Source organism: Lissotriton vulgaris, chromosome 5 (assembly GCF_964263255.1).
Source record: "Lissotriton vulgaris chromosome 5, aLisVul1.2, whole genome shotgun sequence".
Lineage (NCBI taxonomy): Eukaryota > Metazoa > Chordata > Amphibia > Caudata > Salamandridae > Lissotriton > Lissotriton vulgaris.
In genome coordinates this window covers 1,124,058,477-1,124,084,734 of record NC_141693.1, presented here as the reverse complement: position 1 = coordinate 1,124,084,734, position 26,258 = coordinate 1,124,058,477, and the positions used below count along the sequence as shown (strand labels likewise).

General features: G+C 43.5%; 1 protein-coding gene across 1 annotated transcript in view; it reads left to right on the top strand.

Annotated features, from left to right (window-relative positions):
- ZDHHC6 (zDHHC palmitoyltransferase 6) overlaps nucleotides 1-26,258 on the top strand; it is a 136,235-nt gene that overhangs the window by 41,619 nt on the left and 68,358 nt on the right. Inside the window, exons 4-5 of the mRNA XM_086922790.1 lie at nucleotides 13,293-13,452; nucleotides 25,083-25,244. Of these exons, the coding sequence (XP_086778916.1) occupies nucleotides 13,293-13,452; nucleotides 25,083-25,244 (322 nt within the window). The remainder of the gene's footprint in view (nucleotides 1-13,292; nucleotides 13,453-25,082; nucleotides 25,245-26,258) is intronic.

Below are 26,258 nucleotides of genomic sequence, written 5' to 3'. Positions count from 1 at the left end.
TGGGACTCACGCCTTTGCCGAGATACTGCCGCCGCCGCGCTCGGAGACACCAGCGGCAGCTGACCGGACTCGGTACACCAGGGGGCCCAGCTCTCGCGCACGCTGTGCGCGTCATCTTCTTGCGCCAGGAGGCGCCTGAAAAGCCGGGTCCCCCCGACCAGGGTGTGTTGCTGATTACTTACCGCGCTGACCGGTGTTGCCGCCTAAACCTGAGCTGAGCAGTAGCTGCAAACCCCTTACCTTCGCCAGGCACCTGGGACACACGCCTCTGCCGAGATACCGCCGCCGCCGCGCTCGGAGACACCAGCGGCAGCTGAGCGGACTCGGTACCCCAGGGGGCCCAGCTCTCGCGCACGCTGTGCGCGTCATCTTCTTGTGCCAGGAGGCGCCTGAAAAGCCGGGTCCTGGAGCGAAGCCCGGGCAAAGGGCGGGCCCTCTGTGGCCCTCAGTGGCTGAGGTAGGCTGGGCTGGGCCCGGTTATTTTTATTGACATTATCACATTTGTACATGTTAATGCGCTTGACTGTTGGAGGAAGATCCATTTATTGAAATTTATACATCGCTTCCTCTTATACTACTGCCGGACAGCCATTGTCGCATCTCCAGGACTATATTTATTATCTTATGAAATCTTAACATTGTTTGTACTCATTCTTCTGGAGGTTGATCTCTTTAAAAACTTTATTTCGTGGAAAAACCCTACAGAGGATGTCTAAAAAATTACGTTCAGGAAGGGTAGTGGGAGAAAAACCTGGTGTAAAAACTATCATTACCCGTACAAGAAACAAATCTGTGAACAATCCTCCGTTGAAGGGTCAATGCCAACTCTTTGAATTATGGGACCTGCCTCCCTCTAAGAAATCTAATTTTGCTGTTATAGAAGCTTCCTGTGCCATGGTCCAGGACGTTCATACTCTAGGTATTACAGACCCTCCGCCTCCTCCTGTGCAGCCCGCGGTCTTACAATCAGCGGCAGCGGTGTCTCCTTCTCTTGTTCTATCTGAAGGGAAGGTGGAGAGTATTTTCGAACTTCTGGTACCTGTAAGTGAACCTGCGAATCCACCTTCTACGCCTCTAACCCCTCTGAATGATAGGCTGGGTGGCGACTTGTCCTCACTATCCATCGACCTGGAACTCTGTGGCCGCTATGTAAACACTGCTAAAGCGGAGACTCAGGACCCATTTAAGCCCTCGGGGGGTGCTACCCCATCTGGGTTATTGTTGTATAGTAGTACCCCTTCGTTAAATGGTCAGGACATGTCTGATTTGTTAGATGTTTCCAGGAGCCCGGATCTTAAACTATCTGGTACCTGTCGTCCAGCGGAAGCATGTGAAAAACCGATCTCTGAATCCATGATCGCTCTGGAACAACTATTAGCCTCCATCTTATTTCTCTTGAGGAAATTTGTAGGCAGCTCGGATTGTATCTTGGATTCAGTTACCCAAATATTGAAGACACTGTTACAGAAGTCGCCAGATAGGAGGAGTGTTTCCCCCTCCATGACTGAACACAGCTTGCCAAAGGGGCAAATAAATGTGCCTATAGTGGAGTCAGATATGAAGGCTGCAACAGCAGTTTTGGAAACACACACCGTCTCTATGCCTTTAACCGCAGTCCCCAATTGCATTAAGAACTCAGTTCTAGAAATCGAGGAAGAAAACAAATCTACTTCCGGTCCCAAAGTGGTCCAAGATTTATTCCCTATCTTCATGTCCGAAAATAAAAAAGATCTTTTGGACGATAAACAGGAGGTAAAGGTAAAAAATGGTAAACATAAAAACAATAAAGGGAACAAAAGGAAACCAATTCGAAAATACAGGAAGAAAAGGCAGCGTCGGATAATCTTCCAAAATACTCTGGCTGCACTGGAGAACGATGAAATTGATGTGGATCTCTCCTCCACCTCTTTAAAGGCGGATACTGAATTGAACTTATCCACTTCGACATCTTTAAAGGTGGAAAGTGATCGGTGTCCACCAACGTCTCTGGAAGTTATGCCACAAATGGGGGGGTTCTCTTCCATGCCCTTCTTCACTGACTGCGACAGGAGCTCCAATCTTATACCCATCTGGGGCCCTTAACCCTTTGGCTCCTCCTTTCTCCGTAGCTTTAGAGATTGGAGACCGCTCTCTCCCTGTCCGGCCTCTAAAAAACTCTAAGGCTTTTGTGGACGTTCTTGTGTTAGACTTTTTACCTTTATTCGATGTTGACCTATCCTTAAACAGAGCTTGGCTTCAATCTCGCTAAAGCGCTTAAGAAAGTCTTCACCACATTCAATCTAGGGACATTGAGTTAGTCTCCCTGTTGGGTGGAGTCAGGGTATTGAGTATAAGGGTTAAATTCTATTCTCCTATCATAGTAAATCTGATATTAGAGCAAGCCGAGAATTTTCAACGTACAGGTATCGACATTCTCCCGATTTCTAACCTTGGTAAAACAAATCCTTCTTTTGGGAAGGTGTCTGGGGGTGATGAGCAAAATGGGGTAGCCTCTCCTCTTAGAGACCTGAAAATTTGGGTCTCTGGGGGAAAACGCTCGGTCTCGCACGTGAAGCCACTCCCGCTAACTCAGAATTCCTCTTTCATAGAGGATAACAACCGGTGGAATTGGCTGCATAGTGCCCTATCTACAAAAACAAAAGATAATCCCAAATTGTTTCATCATCTTTAACACCTCACTAAAAATTATTTCTTGGAATGCGGCAGGAATCCACAGTAGCCCAGAGAAATTTGATTTCTTATTTTCTCTGGGTGCTAACGTGATGTGTATTCAGGAAACTTGGTGCATCAATATGCTAGTGGCATCAAAGGATTTCTATGTCCTGGAAGTGCCTGCTGCTCCTTCCAAGAAAGGTCATGCTAGGGGGGGAATCGCCTGCTTACTATCAAATAAATTGCAATGGAGATTTGCCCACTATATCGACCCAAGTAAACTTTTCCACGCTATAACCATTGAAAATCTGTTTCATAATGGTATAAAGTCACCTATTGTAATCCCTAATGTGTATATACCTCCAGAAGAGTGTTTTAACGTTATCCTGAAGCAGGTTTTCCGATATATTGATCAGATTAAAAATGTCCCATCCCCTCCGGAAATTTTGCTTGTAGGAGACTTGAACAGCAAAATCTCCAATGTTAGTCTGAAACTTTTTAGGAATAAAGCTAAAGAAGAGGCGCATTTTGTTCCCCAAACACTCTTCCCTGATAAGTTAGTGACTAATAAAAGAGGGAAGATTTTGCTAAAAGAACTAGCGGCCGTTGACGGTATCATACTAAACGGGAGATTTCCGTCTGACGTGCCTGCTAAATTTACTCCCAAATCTCCTTTTGGGTCTTCTATCTTGGACTATGCAATCGCAGACTATGGTTTGTTTCCTTATATTCAGGACCTTAAGATCATACCCACCTCCCTTAGTGACCATAGCATATTGTTTATAACTATTTCTTTAAATCCCATGACCACTGCGTCTTGGTCCCTTAATGGCAGTGATGCTGCCTTCCACGCTTCCTCTGGAAGGTGTTTCTGGAATCCTTCCGCTATTAACGGGGTACAGGATTTCTTGTCTGATACCCTAATAGTATTAAATGAGTGGCGTGGGAATGAAATAGTTTATTTTGAAGAATTCATGCGAAACATCATTCTTTATGCTAAAAAAACCGCACGCCCTAGAAAAGGGGTAGTGGTCCCTAGTATACTGCGTATCCTGAATAAGGAAATAAATAAACTAGTCCGTGAACAATATTTAGATTTAGTCTCGGAACGTGAAAAAGAAATTTCCAGGTTAAAAAGAAAGAGATGCAGACTTAAGTTAAAAATGAAAAAGGAAAGGGAGGACAATGTTTGGATCAATCTGAGGGAATCTGTTGTCCATGGTAGGATCAGAGATTTTTGGGCAATAATTGGGAAGGGGTGCGGTACTAGACTAAGTCCCTCTCCCATCCCTATAGCGGAAGAGGTATGGATTACTTACATCCGGGATCTCTATGCAGGGAACGGGATTACAGGTGATGATATTGCCATAGATGCTACACCTGAAGGTCTCATTAATTACCCCACAGAAGAAGAAATTGAGGTGGCTATAAAAAACATGCGTGCCTCTGGGGCAATGGGCCCGGATGAACTCCCCATGACGGTCCTTAAACAGGACCCTTTAAGGTGGAGTAAAATCCTGTATCCTCTGTATAAAGCCTGCTTTTTGTCCAAAACGGTACCTGCCTCCTGGAGGGGAAGTATCTTGGTCCCCATTTTTAAGAAGGGAACTAGGGATAGCCCCAGCAATTACCGTCTGATTGCTCTCCTCGACTCCATCGGAAAGGTCTTTGCGAAATGTCTTCTTAATTCCCTCTCCGATTGGGTCGAGGAGAACAACATCTTGCCGTTTGAACAGACCGGCTTTCGTAGGGAACACGGTACGCTAGACAACCTCACCGCTCTCCATGTGGTCACAGATAAATACGTCCAGGTGAGAGGAGGGGTAGTGTATGCCGCCTTTATTGATTTCTCCACAGCGTTCGACAAAGTAGATCGTAGAACGCTGTGGAGAAAATTGGCAGCGCTTGGTTCCCCAACCAATCTGTTGGAGCTGGTTCGGTCTCTCCATACAGAGACCTGGTGTAGGGTCTTGTTGGGGGGCGAAAGGGGGCTATCTTTTCAAATTCCATCTTCGAATGGCCTTAAACAAGGCTGTTTATTGGCTCCCCTTTTGTTCTCCTTATACACTGCAGACCTACCCGCCGCCTTGTCTGCCAATGAGGGCATTGCCCCGGTGGTGGGGGGGACCCCTATATCTTGCCTGATGTACGCCGATGATGTCCTTATTCTTGACTTGACCCCTAAAGGTCTTGCAAATCGGCTACATGCTCTTCACGCCTTTGCAGCAGGCCATTGCATGAAGATCAATACTACCAAAAGTAAAGTTATGTGCATAGCCGGTAAGAAGAAGTGCCGTTCTGTAGATTTTGGTTGGTTTATTGGGGGCCAAAAACTGGAGGTTGTAAATTCCTATACCTTCCTGGGAAAAATAATCACGGCTAACTTGAGTTAGAGGCTTCATATAGAGCATTGCTCACGCAAAGCTCTTGCCCATGGCAAAGGTTTAAATTCTCTATACCAGGCAACGGGAAAAATGCACTTCTCGAGTTTATTGGAAGTTTATAGATCAAAAATTCCCGCAACAATTCTGTATGGTATCGAACTCATAGAGGTGAAAAACTGGGACTTTTGCCATAAGCTTGAGCGGAAACTCCTAAGATCTCTATCTTCCCTAAATACTGCGTGCTCCTTGGCCGCCTGCAGGCTCGACTTTGGACTCAGGAGCAGCTGGGTACAGGGATTATGTGCCCTAATAAGATGGGTGGCCTGTCTGGCTAGAGCGGGAGTAGGGACTATGCGAGCTCTCCTCAGAAGTGAACTATTGGGTAATTTTAAAGAGTTTTCTAAACTTGTAAGTAACTTTAGAAGTGCGGTAACCCTTCTAAAGTTAGATGAAAACGCTTTGTTTTTGTATTCTCCATTACAGTTAAAACTCGTTTTACAGGAAGCCTCGTGGGATCTATGTTTTCACTCTGATAAAAAGTTAATCTGTGAGAAAAGGAATGTAGACCTTCTCCTTAACTCCTATGTGATGAAGTTGCCACAAACTTATGTCATATGGAACCTACCGCATGGTATTCGTAGATTTTGGTTTCTCTTACGTTATGACTTAATTCCTTTAAATCTACTGTTATCCAAATGGTATGGCTCCTCTGCTTTGTGCAATTTATGTAAATTGAGCACCCAGGACTGCATGCATGTTTTATTGATCTGCCCCGCGCTCCGTAAATTACGCTCCAGATGGTTAAAAGTTATCTGTCTCCGCCTTGGCATTGTCACTTTGAATGGCTTTCTTCATGCACTTTATTGCCCTCCCAATGAAATGTTCTGTTTCCATATTTTTAACTTTTTCAAAGGTTTTTTAGCTATTTATTAGTATGTATCTGGAGATGTTTTGACTGACCGACCTCCCGTAGATCTGTTTTCGCATGTCTGTTCTGTACTCAACCCTGTCCCTCAAATGTTATAATTTTGTCATGTATCTGTCTTGTTGTTTTTATACTGTATACTTTATGTGGCCCTCTTTGAGAGCCAAAACATAATAAAATAAATTGAATTATAAACAAATAATGCAAAACGGATTTTCAGATTTGTCAAATTGAGCAGATGTTTGGGAAGTTTTTCTTGGCTCCATGGTTGTGACAAAATTACTCACCAATAGTTATGATTGCAAACCGCTGCAGTAGGCTGCACCTATCTCGGGATATGCCCAGGAAGTTTTCTGAAAGTTTTCTCCTGTTCAGATTTTCTCTTGCCACTGTGTTCTCTGGATGGATTACAATAAGTATATATGGTTTTCTCTAGTATATTAATACCATTTGTGTCTATATACTGTGGCCTTATGGGCAACTGTTCTTAATTATTGTGGCTTTGCTCACACTCTAATCATGGGCTTGTCCCTGTTATTTACTTGTCGCACGCAGTCCTGGATAAATTCGTATTTAGGCTTTAACATCTTATTGCATCTATATAGGTGTGTGGGGATAACGGTAAATTAGGTAGAAGCTTTAATGGTTTTTTAATCACATGAATTAACCCCAGCCTAGTTGGAATTTCTGATGGGAGTGATGGCTATTTAGAATGCAGCTACCCTTATGGGTTCTAATTCCCCATCGGCCGTTCTTGCTTTGCACATATCTTTTAGAGTAGGTCCGGCCTCCCTGCTCCTCGTCACAGCGTCGCCCGATTACCTTCGTCTTCGAGTACGGAAGTAATGTGGCACTTTTTCGGCTTTGTTTTTATAAGCCGGGGTTTAATTGGTAAAACTGACATCTAGTTATTGATTGGGTAAACTATGACCAATGGTGATTGTGTCGTCATGGGAATAGGACGCACTTCACTCTCCCGCTGTATTATTTCTCCCGCGCTGTTACGTTCGTATTCCTATTTTCATTGGACAGAAACTAGCCAATTAGAACGCCGTAACCAAGGTTACTGAGTGCGGAATGTTGTCGCTTAAACTCCTTTTAAAATACCATTCAAGATAACTAGAATCCATTTATACAATATTAGTTTCATTTATGTGATATTATGTTAAAAGCGGTTTCCTATAGTTTATATTCCTCGCATCCTATATCTGCTCCGCTGAATCGCGGGTATCCATGAGCATAATTGGCCCGGGTTTGGCCAATGGGATTGCCGTTACTATGGTAACGTAACGCTGTGTGTCAATGATGATGTAGACTAAGTGGCTACGTCGGCAAAGTGTTTTGATCTTTAAGCGAGTATGTTATTTTGATTATTAGTACTGACAAAGGAGGTTATTTGACGTCTCATTGTTAGTTATATGTTTCACATTCCTAATATTAAGAATTAGGTAAAGTACATCTTCCTATGGTGACGGTTGCACTAGTTTGTTGCCAAACCGGGCTATCTGTGTTATAGTTCCCCTGATGTGGTTATTGGATGCGAAAAATGCTTAATCGAATTCCCGCTATTTCATTAATTAAAAGCATTATGTGTTTGTTTCCGAGTTGCCCAGTCTATGAGTGAGCGTAGTTCACTGCATTCTCCCTTCGATAAGTCTATACATATACACTATCAATTGGATACATGTTGTAATATAGGGACTATCTGAATGGGGAATATGTTCGATTTGTGTTAAAAGTGTAGCGTGTTACATTCGCATTGTGTGCAATGTGACTCGCTCATATGTTTATTGACTAGAGGGGATTTTCTTAATATTCACTTTGATCTAGTCAAGATAAATACGTATATACTAGGATATGTTGAGGTAATCCTTGTTATAAATGAAAAGTGACATTCTCTGAGGTTGGACTATATGTACACTTAAGGTTTAAAACATAACTATGTCTAAGGATGACTTGTATGTACTTAATCTTCTGAGGTTTGTGTGTGTGTACTCTTGAAGATAGGATAAAATCTCTATCTAGGCATAAACTTAATCTTATGATTAATTATCTGGTTGGCAAGCATAATACAAACTATTGGTAAGGGCCCAACTGATTTGAACGGACCTGATTGGGTTTGCATTAATGCACAATTTTCTCCCAGTCCTCTCTGCTGTTTAAGCCGCATCTTACACTGTTGAACCTTGACATAAAGAATTGTTCTCTCTTTTTTCTATTGGCATTTGTGTTGCCTCCTCTAGAATTCAAGGTTACAATTTCAAGACCACACCATCTAAGGTCTTCTACTGTATGGTTTGCTGATCGCCAGTGGTCGGTGAGAGGGGCGCCCTTTTTGTTGTTTCTAATGGCTGATTTATGTTCATTAAGGCGTACCCGTAACGCTCTAGATGTTTCCCCCACATAGCATAATTGGCAGGGACATTGTATTAGGTATATCAGATTTTTTGTGCGGCAATTTATGAAATTTTTGATATGGACTTTTACATTCTTAGTAACTACAGGATTGCCCTTAATGATGTTCGTGCAGTTCACGCAACCCTGGCAAGGAAAGGTGCCCTTGGGCAATGGTGCATTGTTTATGCATGGTTGCGATTGTTGTTTGTTCTCTCTGTAAGTATGAACCAGTTTGTTACGAATCGTCATGTTTCTTCGAAAAGAAAACATTGGTTTTGGAAGTTTTTCTTGGGCCTTGCTGGTAATTAGGTGTCAGTTTCTGTTTATTATTTTTTTAATTTTATTACTGACTTGGCTAAAATTAGTTACAAAGATTAATGGTTGTATTCGAGTGGTGGGAGTTGCTTTTTCTTCAAATAGGGTCTCGCGATTAAAGTATTTTGCTCTTTTGTACGCTTGACGTACTAAACGTCTAGGGTACCCTCTATCTAAGAACTTTTTTTTGAGGATATCCGAATGTTTTTCATAATCCCTCATTGTAGTGCAGTTTCTTTTTAATCTTAAAAACTGACCAAACTGGATGTTGTTTTTTTGGCAGGGTGGATGATTGCTGTCATAGTGTAACATTGTGTTTCTATCAGTAGTTTTAGTGAACAATTCCACATTAAGCTTTCCGTCTATGTATTTTATGATTATGTCTAAAAATTCACATTGTTCACGGTTTTGGTGTGAAGTGAATTTGAGATTCATGTCGCCTAAATTAAGCCATTCTAAAAATTCAGTTAACGTTTCCATCTCACCTGTCCAAATAAAGAAAATGTCGTCTATGTATCTAGAACACTCACTGACATTCTCAAAAAATGGTGCGTTGGTGTTGAAAATATGCTTCTCTTCGAAATGTGAAACGTACAGGCAGGCCAGGCTAGGAGCACAGGTGGCCCCCATGCTCGTCCCCTTGACCTGCCTGTAGAGGTTGCTCCCGAATAAGAAGATGTTGTTTTTCAGGACCATTGTGATACAGTCTACTATGAATGTTTGGTGTGCTGTTAGGTCTTGCTCTTCTATGGTAAGCATATCCTTAATCATCATGATCGTACTATCTTGTGGAATATTCGTATAGAGTGCCTCTATGTCTAGAGTTACTAAAATCTGGGTGTCAGGGTTAAAATTGAGGCACTCTATTTTCTTGATCATTGATGTAGTGTCTTTGATATAGCCTTTTTGTTTGACAACAAGGGGTTGTAGGAATACATCAGTGTATTTGCTGAGTGGTTCGGTTAGTGAGCCTATGCTCGATACGATGGGTCTCATAGGAGGGTCCTCTATGTTGTAATGTACCTTTGGAAGGCCATATAACGCGGGGATCACTGGGTTAGTATTAATTAAAACCGCGTATTCTTCCTCACAAATTATTTCGTCGTCTTTGGCATATCTCAGCAACCTCTGAATTTTTACTTGTAGATTGACCCACTCTCTTTTGTTGGTTTTGCAGTAGTGGTCTGCCTTATCTAATAGGGAATTCATCCTATTTTCGTAGTCTGAGGTGGGCATTATGACAATGCTGCCACCCTTGTCTGCTGGTTTAATGGTTAGGTCCTCCCTCAATTCTAATGTTTTTAGAGCTTCAGATTCTGTTTTGTTTAGGTCATAATTAATCCAATTTTTCTGATGTAAGAGGGAATCTATACTTTTATCCACTACTCTTTCAAATGTCTCGATGTCTTTATTGACCATGTTAAGCGCAGGGGTCCAGGTTGATTTGTTTTTTAACCCAGATTTGTTCCTAGTTTGCTGCTTGTCTTTTCCTTCAAAAAAGGTGTTTAGCCTAATTTTCCTAAAAAAACTCTGTAGGTCTCTTTCCAACGAGTATCTGTCTACAGGGGTGCAGATTGCATATCCTAGTCCTTTTTCTAAGAGGGTTTTTAAAATAACTTTTTAGAATCGGTCCTGAAGAAGGTGTTACATAAAGAAAACCGAAACGCCGCGTTGACCCAAATCTTCGATTCTTGATGTTATGTACCCAATTTGTTTTTATTTATATGTATAATATTGTGTGTATTGATATTCATGTTTTTTATCATTGTTTTTAATACCACAACATGTTTTATTTGCATTGAAAGAATAAATTTGTACTTTTTCTACCAGAACGCAAATTGTTTTCACATTAATTTTTATTAGTCACCCTGTAGTACAAGCATTCTATGTCTTTTTAATTTTTCTTTTGAATATGTTTCCAAAGGGTTTAAGATTGTCTATTTACAAACAAGCATATTAACCAGCAACCGTATATTATTGCTATATCCAAACTAAGACCACCCCAGACCCTCTCACACGCAGATCTGTCCTATTGGACAAATAGGACCTGTAGATCCACAAGCGTGGGACATCCTATATTTTCTGCAAGTGACTTGTCAGCCTGAAATTCTAGGTGTTATAGGCCTTGTCTCTGTTTAGCTGCGCTGTGATGATCGCGAGTTGTCAGAAATGTTTGATGCTCACCTTTGCCCCTTTGGTTTTTTTTTCCTACTGATTTCTCAATTGGGCCTGGATATGTATTTGCAGTATAACTGAGAAGGCTAGAATCCGTTAACGAGGCAAGAAAAAGTAGATTTTGTCTTTTTTTATTTCCTTTTTTTTTCCTTACTCAGTTACATGTCTGTGAAATGTATTTGCTAAGATTCTCATTACACACACACAACATGAAAAGTGAAATTTACAAAGTGTTTAGGAACATTAATGCCATTAATTGAATAAAACATTACAATCATTCATGTAAAATTAGTACGAGGAATCTCAGTTCATAACATCCATTAATGTTAATAATTTAAAGCTTGTTCTTATTCTTTTGAAATCAAAATATTTATATATTGACGTTTAGATGAGTTAACATATTCATAAACGCCTCTTTTTTTAGTTGCGTCCCAGTCGGTCATCCTGAGAGAATTAAAGTGACATATGTGTGCTTAAATGCAAAATTCTCATAAACATGACTGCAAAATCTACATATTCTCACAAGTCTGGCTAAATCTTGCCCGGCTCCATCAAGCGTCAACAAACATAATGCCCTGTTTATAACCAACAAGTAAAAAGTAATCAGTTAGATATTTAAATAAGGCTGATACTTCAAGTCATTACATTTGGTAGGGTAAGATCTAGATTATTTGTCCAGCAGTGATTATACTTTCAATCTTCCATTCACAGATATAGGTCCTTTTGTGGTATTAATCTTGTTGACTGGTGACAAGTCCTTCTTAAATGATGTCGAATACAATTTGCAGGCTTAATAGAGCTTTAGTCTAGGATGTTTCTGCTACATAAATCATTTTGTGTATGCAGACCATTTATAAAGAGTATACTGATCGACATTGACTTTGAGACAGGGCTCTCAATCTTGTCAGACTCAGAATCCAAGATTGGGAACTAAGTGGCAGCCTCGCCGTTGACAATCTAGTGTATTAGGCTTTTCAAAGTGCTCTTAAAAATAACGATTTAATCTCATCTTAAAGCTCTTTAATCCACACATAGCCGTATGAGTGAACCGTTTCTTACTGCCACAAAAAACTGTTGTTTTTTAAAGAACCACAGATATCGAAACTAGGAACTTGAATATTTCTATGCAATGATACAACTGCCAAAGGCCCCGACATCAGTTTCTTCCATTTGATTTCTAGGTTATCTAATGCTTCTTCATCACTCTTATTGATACCTGTCTGGAATATTACTAGAGTGGCAACTCTATTGTATGTTCCATTTTGCTAATATAAATAGTAAATAAAGGGACATGGAGAATGCAGCTCGGTCGGATTTCTCAGATACCATTGTTCCTAAGCATTGGTTCTGTCAGCCCATTTGCCCGTTGACTCTTAGCTGAGCTCACTAGTCAAATCTAGTTACAAGTTATGAGGTTAGCAACGCAGCTCGGTGCCCTTCAGTTCTTCAGTTTAGGCCACAATTTCACCTACATGATCTAGTCAGAAGTGGAGAATTTAATGTATTGACACATATATGATTAATACAGTGGTACAACAGGTGCATGATTAGGACATTTGTGTTATTGATGAAGTGCACATCTTGCTTTGGGGAGCAGCAGAGGACTGTAAGTAGAACCGAATAGGTGAATGCATTTGTAAATAGTTGAGTAGAAGATAGGTGTTTGTAGATGGTGTAGTTTGGGGAACACACAAGTCACCTGAATATATTTCAAAGCAGGAAAAAGGACTTCTTGCAGCCAAGTACTGTAATGCTAAATTGTTCAAAACCGAATGGTACGCAGACATTTTGCCTGTTTTCCCCCATTGATTACACATCCATTGTTTTCAGTTGTTGCCATTCGAGATCCCATTGCTAGACTTCACCCTCCACCCACTTTGTTGAGTAAAGACACATTGTTCCTGGAGAGTTTACCGTCTTGTTGGCGTCTTGGTACTGTACTGTTCTTGTGGCACAGCAGAGTCGTGCTGGGAACAGAATTGAGTATGCGGCAAATGGATTATCGGTTAGTAGTGTTTGATTATCTTTTGAATGGGTTGAGTGTCATTAAAATGTTATTTGGGATTGTGCCAGGGCTCTTTGTTGTGTGGTTTTTGTACGAGTGCTGTGAGTTGTGGTGTACCAAGAAAGGATTTGGTTGTCTGTTCCTGTCAAATGCAGCTTAAGGCACCAGTCCAGCACCTTAGAAGCCAGAAATGAATAGATCGACCGAATATTCTCTATGTATATGTTAATTGTTGAAAAGTACAGACCCAAAACAAACTTTTACTTGAAAAAGATTTAGCGAAATAGATGTTAAGATGATACTCTTGAAAGAAGTTTGTTGGGGACATTCTTTGTTTGTGCTTTTCTAACTGAACTGTAAGGATTAAGCTGTTTTACATTAATGTATGGGGATTGCTGATGAATTTTAAATAGTGTGTTTTTCTTTGTTCTTATATTAGGTGTGTGCTGAAGATGGACCATCACTGCCCATGGATCAATAACTGCTGTGGACACCATAACCACGCCTCATTCACTCTGTTCTTGTTCTTAGCCCCTCTTGGTTGTATGCATGCAGCTTTCATTTTTATCATGACCATGTACACCCAGCTTTACAATAGGGTAAGCAATTTGTACATGCTTATTCTCTGTTACAGATAAACCTAGTTACCCCCTACGTGTTTTGTTGTCTTCAAGGTTCACGGTTAAATCAGCCTTTTTTTGTCCATTCAGTCTGACCTGATTTTGTTTGTCCACATGTGTGCATGATCTTGTCTTTCTGCTGTTGAATCTTATTTCTCTGCTTAATCCCTATCTTGTCTGTTTGCGATTCATTTATTGGGTTTGTCTTTTTAACTTGATTTTCAAAATGAAATCAAGTTAGGTGGCATTCAGATGCTGAGAAACAAAAACTGAAAAAGGATCTTTCTGTAATCATGAAAACCAAATAATTTAGTGTTTAGTCCATCCAATGTATTATCAAACAGTATTTCATATTATTTTGAGTCTCCTATACCGTAAATACAACCTTATACATTTGAACAATATAGTTATTTCAAATTCATGTACTTAAACCAAGAGTTGGATTAATGGATGTCTTTAGCTATATAAATAAATAAAACCGATAAATACATAGTGCATGATTATTCAAAAATCTTGCAGAATACAAGAGCTGGACTCTTATCAGCAAACGCAGATGCAGACACAGTTAGTCTAGAACCAAACATTTTGTAAGCTTCTTCAAAGCTGAATGATTGGACAAGGGTTGATGTTCTATTACACATTGGTATGAATCACTTATTGAACGTATTTTAGAATTCTTCAAGGTCAAATAGAACATTTGCTGCACTGATGATAATGATATTCAGAGTTGTTGGAGGATCAATTAAAAAAGAGAATGTCTTATTGATATTGTCATTACATAGTAATGGGTTAACCCAAAGGACCTAGGTACAGAGCAATATAAAAAACTCTGGTCCTGACGGACTGTAAAGATACTTTATATCAATTAACGTTTCCTAATTCAATTTCAATGAATGCAGTGTAAATTCCAAAACCAAATTACTACATCAGAGCAGGCATAGCATGATGTACAAACAGGCTTTGGTTGTGAAAATGTTTTTGTACGCTTTGGGTCTTTCCTTTCCAGCACTTTATTATCTCTGAAATAGCCCTTTTCCTACTGAAGACCAGAGCTGTTCCACAGTCATTCATCCTCCTGTAGCAGTGCAGCTCATGCTCTAGTTAGCAGATGCACAAAATCAATCTCTGTACCTAAGATGGTACTGGCAGGGTCTGTGGCAACAATGTTTGTTGAAATGCGAGGAAGTCCAGGTAGCCGTAGTGTAGAGGAAGATGATTTATTCATATTACAGGTAAGCTGTTAAGTAGCGGATAGCCCCACCAGGAGCAGTATCCTTGCTGCTCAGCCCACACACTCCAACTGACTCCCTCTCAACCACACCATCCACTCCAGCATTCCATTACATCACCAAGAACTAAAGCATTTCACTACATCACATTCATACTGGCTGAGCGGCAGGGAACAGGGAACTATGGGAAAGGGTGCATTGTAATAATTCAAGTCATAACAGTTTACTTGTTTTAGAAAACTAACGATTACATTCTGTTACAAATATGGATGAAGGAATTAGTCTATTGTTCATGGTGTGTGCATGTAACCTGGGTGGGGGACAGAGTTTTTAAAAAGAGGAGAAATTGGTGAATGATTGGATCCATGTAGCTATATTTAAGCTTCATCACCGGGATGATGAAACCAGAGAAATTAATAGATTAATGACTGGCGTCGGATGTGACCGTTATTTTGGTCCACTTTATTTTGAACAAGGTTGGTAAGAAACTGTTTCTCCACTCAAGATTAAGCTAAGTATTCTGGACTCTAGATTGATTACCCAAATTATAAACTATTTAAGCAGTCAAAGAATAAGTAGTTCTACTAGATGGAGTTTGGTGGAGTTTTGCGAATTTCAGTTAAAAGGCCTATCCAACTATACCAGTTACATTGAAGTGATCATAAAGTGAAGGGTGAGACTCTTTAAATTGTATAGAGTTGTGCAGCAAAGTTGGTTCAACCCCCCGAAGGAGTGAAAGTCATAAGTGGTGTAGGATCCAAGATTCAAGGCAGTCTAATACAAATTCATGCTTTTGGTTCGAATTTTGCTCTAGTGGAAGGTGGAGCTTTGAGTTCTGAATAAGTGTTACTGCTTTATGATTACTCATTTCAATTTTTTAAAAGTAATTTGTAACATATAAAAGCTGATGTGGTTTAATAAATTGGTACCACTTTCAGGATTTTTAATTCAGTTGCACATATTTGCCAAGTTTTAAGTTAACTAGGAGTTCAAAGTTAATGAGCAACCTATTTACCTTTAATTTTGTAAAGTTAATAAAAGTATCTCAAATTTCTGGAAACACAATGCTTTGAAAACGATGTCATGGTTTTGAAACGAGCAAATATATCAAAGGTTTCAAAAACTATTTGAGCAGCTTACTACATTGAGATTAGTTGCCGAAAGATGTAATATATTGTAAGCTTTTTAATGCTCCTACATTTTTTTCTGATTTATAATGAATTGTGCAAGAAACATGCATGTTGCAATATCTGTTTTCTTAGGGACAGACACTTGAATTTCTTCCCACTCCTAGTATTGAAGAACCTATCCTAAGTGAAGGGTAATTAACTATAACTGTCTTGTCCCAAATACAAGGAAATGGAATGGAAAAAACCTCGTTGGAATAGGATGAAGCAACATTGTTTTGTCTAAGATCTTGAAAGTGGAGTGGTCCATTTTTCAATTAAATATATCTTTGTTCTTGGCATTATATTATTCATGTTAATTTTATACTAGCATTGTTTTATGACTTATTTTAAAAATGCAAAAGGGCTTTGCAACCACGTTTAAACCCATGTTGTAAGCCCCCTGTCAACACTTAGGATGTATTTCTAGATTGAGAGTTAATGAACATAGATGCTGCACAGTGCTATGCTTAAGAAGATTCTTCTCACCCCAGTTTACAGTTGAGTAAGAAGTAAGAGACCGGAGTTTTAGTAGTAACCGTCTGAAGGTCTTAACTTATAAATGTTTTGGAACCAGGACCGCAGCTCATAAAGGTACAATAAAACTGTCATCTGTTCTAATGCAAAATGTCCATCTTAGGGGTGCACTCAATGGATCCTAAGAAGTTATAGGGTAAACTTAATATGGCCGGGATACCCGTCACCCCCTCCCAACACAATCCCCAATGATGGGAAGACGGACACAGTTCTTGACTTTTGGAAGGCGGGAGGGAGTTACCCTCCCGGCCGTATTTATTGAAATATGAAACGAAATTAAAACATTAAAATAACAGTTTCATATCATGTACAATTTAATTTTCACATTACGATGTTTATTGGCTAACCTTAACACAGCTCTAATACAAAGGTTCTCCTAGCCGATTCTAAACATCCTGCAAATGCATATACTCAAAATTAAATTGTACATCCTAACATTACGGGCCAACGGCAAGGTCGTAACCGGTGTCAGATCCCTAATACCAGAACTCCCCCCTCACTTGTGAGGGGCGGCCGCACAGGGACTGTACCTCTGTGCCAACTTCCAATTTCCCTTGTCTTAGCGGGGGCCCCATATTTACTCGACGCCATCTTAGTGGTCGTCCGAGGACTCGTGTGAGGTGTCTAGAAGGTAGCGTAGACCCCCCTCCCGCCCCACACTGCTTACCACATCCGCCGTCGCGGATGTCCTCGCCCCGGGAAATTCCCAGGAGGGGCCCGTAGCCCCTCCTCCCCAGGGAGGGGTCTTGACCGCCTTCCCTTTCTGCGGCCCCATCCTTAGAGGGGTACCGCCTCCCCGTGTGAGGGGCCAATGGCCGCCTCCCCCCGGGCGCTCCCATCCATAATGGGTGGCGCCCCACCTCTAGGGATCTTCCAATTACTGCTCACCGATCATGACCTTACCGCCCGACCAAAATAAATACGACAGTTTGAACCTAATGAGGACGGAATAAACGGTTTAGACTGGATACTACACAATCACCTTTATTCACACAAGTAACACATCATCAACTAGGCTGCGATACTTCACCTAAGAACAAGCTAAATAGCAACCATTTTATTATGCACAAAACAGACAATCCAGATTTTATTAAACAACCTGAAAAAGAGATAATGTCACCGTTAATCAACTTTATTGCAGAACTACTCGTTGCTATAAGGGGCTGGTGGGTGGGTCAAAATTGGCTCCTTGTTCCGTCTCGGGCTCACGTGCAACGATGAGGTGCAGCTTCCAAGCACAGGAACAAGAGGATGCTTCCTTAGATTTTTGCTCTTTTATTCTTCCTCGGGAGGGCGTGTACCCTCCTCCGATCCGCCTACGGGGCGTGGCCAACGGTGTAAGTGTCTAGGACAACCCCTCTTGGGCGGGAAAAGGCGCGCCCCGGCTACGCCGCTTCGGGCATACCAGCCGGGACACGCCTCCCGCCCAAAATGGTTTCCCGGGGAGGTCAGGGCACCCGACCATACGTTCGGGGGGACCGAGTGGTCGCCCCTTTCCATATGGCCGGGATACCCGTCACCCCCTCCCAACACAATCCCCAATGATGGGAAGGCGGACACAGTTCTTGACTTTTGGAAGGCGGGAGGGAGTTACCCTCCCGGCCGTATTTATTAAAATATGAAACAAAATTAAAACATTAAAATAACAGTTTCATATCATGTACAATTTCATTTTCACATTACGATGTTTATTGGCTAACCTTAACACAGCTCTAATACAAAGGTTCTCCTAGCCGATTCTAAACATCCTGCAAATGCATATACTCAAAATTAAATTGTACATCCTAACATTACGGGCCAACGGCAAGGTCGTAACCGGTGTCAGATCCCTAATACCAGAACTCCCCCCTCACTTGTGAGGGGCGGCCGCACAGGGACTGTACCTCTGTGCCAACTTCCAATTTCCCTTGTCTTAGCGGGGGCCCCATATTTACTCGACGCCATCTTAGTGGTTGTCCGAGGACTCGTGTGAGGTGTCTAGAAGGTAGCGTAGACCCCCCTCCCACCCCACACTGCTTACCACATCCGCCGTCGCGGATGTCCTGGCCCTGGGAAATTCCAAGGAGGGGCCCGTAGCCCCTCCTCCCCAGGGAGGGGTCTTGACCGCCTTCCCTTTCGGCAGCTCCATCCTTAGAGGGGTACCGCCTCCCCGTGTGAGGGGCCAATGGCCGCCTCCCCCCGGGCGCTCCCATCCATAATGGGTGGCGCCCCACCTCTAGGGATCTTCCAATTACTGCTCACCGATCATGACCTTACCGCCACAGGCCGCATAGTTGACCGGCTATCCGGACCCCCCACAAACTCCTACTAAAGGTCATGGCTACACAATCTCTTCAACCAAGCTAAGAAGTCTCCTATGAGTAAGACATTCCCCTCCCGGGACAAATGGACCCCATCCTCAAGATACATATGGTCCCCCCCCGAATACATCCATGTGGAATACAGTGCAACTGGCCTGAGCGAAACAACCTACTAAGTTTGTTATTAACTTTCTTTACCGACTGATTCAAAGCTGACACAGAGAGGGCCCCCTGCCACACCCTTCTAGGAATCATGTGTGACCATGCAATCGTGCACCCCGGAACCCTTCTCGCCAACCAACTCACTGTGGATAAAATGAACTCGAGAAGTACTCGTCGACCAATGGTTACCAAATCATTGCCCCCAAGATGTACTATGATTACAGACGGCGGTGACCTCGTCCGCCCTAACAGTCCCTCCATAAAATTTTGAAACTGGTCAATACAGAGTCTGCCCCTTCCGTGGAAGGTCACCCTGCACCCGTATTCCCCAGCCGCGTGAATCATGTCACCTGCTTTGAATACGTCCGCGGCTCGCCTCACGTATGTGTGGCCGACGACCCACACCACTCTTCCCTCAGCCGGTGATCTTTGACCGCTGGTCCCCAGGTGTCGAGTCAATTGCACAGTCCGCCCCGTAAAGCCTGCTCGCGAAACTGTAAACCTAACAGAAAACAAGAAGCGTGAGTGCATGACATTAGCTTCACAACATGTGCAACCGCACATACCTCTTATAACAATTCGAGGACCAACGCCCCAACTGTTCAACTTTTTCAACACTCAGACCCCTGGCTGTAGCCTCTGTAGCAGCCCCTATCCTGAAGGAATGGGTCCCGAAATCGCTCGGGTTCAAGCCCGCTGCCGCGATTGCCATTGTTAACACCCGCTGGAACTGAAACCTAGTCAGCGGGGTGCCGTCGGTGTGCCTCAGCAAGCTTCCCCCCCATGTTACAGCCCTTTGCGCTAAATACTCCTCCACGCATCTTACCGGGCACATGGGAGACCCTGGAATCCGCTGGACTACCACACAGTCCCCGATAGCCCCCTGATCGGTCTTGGACCTGGCTATGGAGATTACCATTGTCTCACCCTTAATTTGAATGTGTTCTCGACACAGACCTCCTCCCGTATCCTGTTTGTTCCTTGCTACCAGTTCGCTCACCCGCATAGCCCCATGGAATGCTAATGCAAAAGCGGCCCGGAACAGCACTGTCTATGATTGAGATGAACATGTCGCAGGGAGTACGGACATTAACTGGGACAACCTCTCTAGTCCTATCGGGTGCCTCTCATCCACTCTACGACCCTCAAGGCGTTGCCACCCACGCAGGGCCATTCTTACGAGAAAGGACGAAGTGGGGTCCTAGATGCCATGAGCCTGCGCCATGAAGGCAATGGCGGCCCTGTGCCTAATGGCTGTTGCCAGTTATCGGCCTGCCTGATGTAGTGATACCAGAAATTTCAGTACATACTCCTCCTGCCCCCAATGTTCCCTCTTACCTGAACCCAAAAATTCCCAATAGGAACGGAACGCCCCTTCATATGCCTTCCTCGTCCTGGGTGCTAGACTCTCTCCCACGGGGTTTTGTAATCCGGGGCAACGAGAGACCAGAGAGCTTCGGGAAATGGTGCCGCCACCAAGTCCGCTGAGGGCAGAAAACCCCGGAAGGCCTGCATGTGGGAACGAGAGAGTGCATCAGCCGCCTGGTTCAGTACCCCAGGCACATGTCTTGCCCTAAAGTGGACGTTTAGTCTCATACATAGCAGGACAATTTCTTTCAGCAATCTCAGAATCCATTTGCAGCGTGCTGCCTGATTATTGATACATTCAACAACAGTCATATTATCAGACCAGAATACCACAGAGCGATCACGAAACCCATCTGGCCATGTTCTCAAGGCCACCAGAATGGGGAACAGCTCAAGAAACCCAATGTTACCTGTGAGCCCACTATCGTGCCACCACGCCGGCCATGTTTGTGCCGACCATTGATTACCAAAGATGGCGCCAAATCCCACACTTCCTGCCGAGTCGGTCCACAACCCCAGCTCCTCGGAGGAAGCTGGCGGTTTGTTCCACACGACGCGGCCGTTGAAATCCGCCAGAAATGCCAGCCATATGCGCATATCCTGGCGAACCTCTGCTGACAGCCGTGTGCGGTGGTGCCCCTCCTTGAGGCCCACCATGGCTTGTGCGATAGAGCGGGAAAAGGGGCGAGCCATCGGTATCACTCTAAGGGCAAAGTTAAGCTGCCCCACAGCTTGCTGCAACTGATGGAGAGTCACTTTTTTCTCGCCGATGCACATTTCAAGTGAGGCTACAAATTTCATTACCTTCTCTTTGGGCAATCGGAAGCACCCCTCTACAGAATCGAGCTCAATTCCCAGAAACTCGAGTGTAGTAGACGGCCCTACCGTTTTGCCTGGTGCCAGTGGCACGCCAAAACGTTTCATGAGATTACAGAATTCCCTCAAAGCCTGTGCACATTCCGAATCCCCAGCTGCCCCCAGGAACAGAAAATCATCAAGGTAATGCATAACCTGCGTAAAGCCTGTGGCTCTGGTGAACGCCCATTGCAAAAAGGTACTGAACTGCTCAAAATACGCACAAGAGATGGAGCAACCCATCGGCATACATTTATCCATGTAGTAGCGTCCTTGAAACACAAAACCTAGGAGACGCTGATCGTCTGGGTGTACCGGGAGCAACCGGAACGCTGACTCGATATCTGATTTAGCCATCAGCGCTCCGGCCCCAGGCGATTCAACATGGCGACGGCCTCATCAAAGGATGCATACCGCACCGAAAAAACTCCTGGGTCAATCTCATCGTTCACCGAAAGGCCCCTAGGAGCGGACAAATTATGGATTAACCTGAACTCACCCGGGTCCCTCTTGGGGCCTACTCCCAACGGTGAACAAACAAAGTTAACAACAGGCGGGTTTTCATAGGGGCCTGCAATCCGACCTCGGGCCACCTACTTTGCAATCTTTACTTGTACCACCGTCGTATTGCGTTGAACGGATAGTTGGTTCTTACACTGTGCCTCCCCCCTGAACTCCCCTGCTGGGATGCGGAAACCATATGAGAAACCGTCTCGCAACACCCCAGCAGAGACATGATCAGGGTATTCGTTTAGCCAAGGGATCATTGCCATGATATCAACGGGAGTAGGTAACGGAGCCCCTCGGTCGATGTCAGACCTGTTTGGCCCCCCCTCTACCTCCTGTATCACCATTCTTGGCTCTGCACGAACTTTCGGGGTGAGAAGACTGTCCGCACACTCATGCCTGAACCTGCATGTCCCCTGTGGCCTAGTGCACTTGCCCCTGTTAAAGCTCCAACAGACCCCTTTTCTACCCGAGTTCCCGTTACTCTTTGTATGCTGGTCACCGTTGGCGCCCGCCCGAAAGGGCGCCGCCACATAATGGCGGGAGGGCTCCGCCCCATTCCCGCCGAAAGAAGACGACTTCGTTGTATTCGGCATAACCTGCTTCTGCCAAGAAATGGAGTCGAAACAATCCCACGTCAGAGATGAGTCGTGCTCCTTGGCCTTACGAAATTTGTTATCATAGCCCATCCATTGATTACCTTCATACGTTTCATACATTTCCATTATACGTGTCTGGTAACATGCTAACCCCGTCAATAGTTCAGGCCTACGTTCCGCCATGATTGCAGTAAACATTCCAAACGCTCTGGCCCAATTAGTGATTGTTTCGTCTACCCTGAAACCCGCCATTTTTGCACGCCATACACTCGGATGCAACAACTCCTTCTGATTTCTAACCTGCTCTATCTCATAATGATCGGTCAACAGCGAAAACATGTTCACATATTTATCCGCCCAAACCCTTTCTTTCACATCCTTCGGGATATGTTGGACCACTTTTTCCCTCCTTGAGGGTAACGATCCCTCCCCTGCCATTGGCAACGGCTGCTTACCCGAATCAGTAGCAGGATCTGTCGTTGCTGCTTTTCCAACGCTTGACGCCGGTTGCTCCGAGGGGTTCTGCGGGGAAACAAGAGGACAAGGCGCCTTCGCAGCATCTCTCGATTGCCGCAACTGCTTCATTATTAATCTGGCCTCCTCGGCCGTATCTCCCGGTGCCACAGCACCCTCGCTGCTCTTGCCTAACCATGCTGCCAACTGGGCGGCCAGCTCGGGAGGCATATCCCCCTCGTTAACGGGTGTAACTACTACCGGGATCGGCTGTCCCTCGTCCGGGATCGGGACCGGGGCCTCAACTGGACTGACCGGGCTCGCCGGAGGAGACTCGGGGACCGAGGCCTCCCCCCCTGCCGCTCTATTCTTGGCCCTTTTACCTCTCCCGGCAGGGACCACTCCCGGCAATGCTGGCCCGATGACTTTCTTCGGTCTACCTGCACCATTCATTGCCGCCATCTGCTTCTTCATGTTCGCCATATCTTTCACCAGCATGCGAAGCATTTGTTCGGTCCCAACCTTCTTTCCGACCTTCCTGCCAGGCATTGTTCACAATTATTCGAGTCGAGGTCCTGGATCCAAAGCTTCGGAATCACTGAAAAAAGAAACACAAGATTACAAGTTCTCAAAATTGGCTCCTTGTTCCGTCTCGGGCTCACGTGCAACGATGAGGTGCAGCTTCCAAGCACAGGAACAAGAGGATGCTTCCTTAGATTGTTGCTCTTTTATTCTTCCTCGGGAGGGCGTGTACCCTCCTCCGATCCGCCTACGGGGCGTGGCCAACGGTGTAAGTGTCTAGGACAACCCCTCTTGGGCGGGAAAAGGCGTGCCCCGGCTACGACGCTTCGGGCATACCAGCCGGGACACGCCTCCCGCCCAAAATGGTTTCCCGGGGAGGTCAGGGCACCCGACCATACGTTCGGGGGGACCGAGTGGTCGCCCCTTTCCATTCTGCCTGGGTCTATTATTACCTGATGCTAACCTTGACTGTAATTTATAGAGAAGAAAACAGGTTAACATGGTCTGCCCTTTTTTGGTAAGCCATCTGATTTATCAAGATAAACATAAACCATATGGATTTTAGCTCTCTTCTTCAATCCAACATTAACCTTTTTAGTATCATTTTGTCTTAAAATTCGGTTCCGATTTGAATTACCACAGAAGCACCCAAGGGTACTTCTTAGGAAGTGCTCTGCTTATGACTGGTGCTTGACTGCACTGACCCTGCTACAAAGGGATCATAGCAAAATGTTAAGTTTATAGTCTTTCTTCACAACGACTAAAATCTTAAGTAGTTATTCTCTTTTCAGATTTTTAGTTGTAGTGTTCACCTATTAGAATTGGTGTAAGAGTGTACAATATTAGAGTCTGCCTCAACTCCCTAATTCTTTGTGTTTTCAAATGAGAAAATCCCTCGTTACTGACTCTCAGGAAGTTGTTTTGTTCCTTTTCTCTTACATAAAGTTTGATTGAACAACTGCCTCTGGGTCAAGGTATTTTGAAATCCGCCTTTTCTTTTTTTAAAGGAGTGCTGAATACTAAGAATTTACTTACGTGGAATTCTGCTCCTTTTAACAAAATGGTTTCAGACCTATCAACTTTTTCAAAACAGAGCAATGTTTCCAAAATAATTATCAATGACGAATCTTTTCTCTGAATGGCGCATGCGCACCCTTACCCCAAAATCAGACCAGTCTTAAAATCTCCTTTGTTATTCTTTCTTTTGATGTCTCTGGGAGCCAGCGAGTCTCCGATCTCTCCAGCAGTAGACTTTCTGAATAGCGAGTGACTCATTCTTGGTGGATGCTGCTTTTATAGAAAGACCCGGCTAAGAGGACCATACTTTAGGAATTCTGACGTATAGTCCTCTTTTTACCGGAATAGAAAACAGCGAGTTTTAGGATCGGTTTCAGAACCTACTGTTTTCTGAATTCAATAATGAAAGACCATTTAGCCTGACTCATGTTCCTACAGGCCTCACCGATTTGCCATTGGTCTGAGTCACTTTGATATCCGATTGCAGCTTCAGCGTGCTTCTCTGCAGGCGCTTTTATTGTAGAAACCTACTTGTCGCAGCTAGAGCACAATTCTCTTTTGTGGATTGATTAGTGATTGGATGGCCCTAGAGGCGTGACCTAGGGTTTTGACACCTAGCATGTTTGTGATTAATCTGCAAGTACTTTGCTGATTTTTTTTAAGGGTCTGTGTATATGACAAGCTACTGTTAACTGAAAGCAGTCTGTGCGCTGTAACCAGAAAGGCATAAATCAAACTCCATATGAAAAACCCAAAATGCACTTGACTGGAAATGGACTGGTGGAAGTGTCCTTATGCATTGGAAGCAGGTTCACCTTTACACAACCAGCAGAGTGCAAACTTGTACATATGTAATTTTTGCAGGGTAATACATTGTAATGATTTGGTTTTCAGGTATCATTTGGATGGAGTTCAGTGAAGATAGATATGAGTTTTGCCAAGAGAGACCCTCGTCCTATAATTCCCTTTGGCTTATCGGCTTTTGCTACCTCTTTGTTTGCCTTAGGACTGGCATTAGGAACAACCATTGCAGTTGGAATGTTATTTATTATTCAGGTGAGAGGAACAGCAATTTATTTTTATGATCGAAATGTTTTGAGTCCAGTAATATTCATGCATTGTTTCAATCTGTGTTCTAGACTGTGTATTGCACTCTGTTGATTTGGGAAATTACTTGCTTATTTTCAATCATTATTTTGTCAAAAAGGCAATGTTGGAGATTTTATTTAGCTCTGAACCAGTATTCGATCGTGTATGCTTTTGTGATTCCTGTTTATATGGAGACATTGAATGATCATTCGAAATGTAGGGTTAGGAAGAAAATGTCACAGATGAATGGTGGTGAGTTGTGGGAAGGGGGAGGGTTCTAAAAATAAGTGGTACGGAGGGGGTGGAGACAACAGCCAGCAAAGGGGGAAGAAGCCACCAGAGGCAGAGAGCACGTCCCTGAATGAGAGCAGTGGAAGGTCCAAGTCATCAAGTCAGATGGCTGGTAAAGAAGCTATGCTGCACCTTGGGGAGAAACATAGGAAGAGGCAGCCAAGTTATCGAATAAAAAAGAAGTATATGAGATTTGCAAGAAAACCATTTAGTGAGAAGCAGTGGCCTGACCCAAAGCCCACTGTAAGTATTGGTATTGCCTACAACAGTTGTTTCATTAACAGATCACTGAAGCTGTAGGCAAGTCGGTACCGCCATCTAGGATCACACTCAAGGCCAATATGCATTCCTCATCAGCTTTCCAAGAATGCTTGCAATTCAAATGATATCAAATGTACAAACCTATTATTCATGAAAGGGGCTTGGAGGGGTTCCGTCTCACACCCAAGCTCTTGCTTTTGAGGAAATTAACAAATGTTTTGCCGCACACATCTGGTCATCTAGCAAAGTCCTAAGTTAAAAGTGACAATTGGTGGATGTGACCTTGTGCGAAGAAATTACAGTCCTCCCCATTTTGTCATAGTGAGTAGGGAAAGAGAAGATTAGTTGTGGAAAATATTTGTAGGATGAGAGAAAAATGTTTACTTCTTATCTTTTTCAATTTCATGATGATGAGAGTATGTGGCCTAA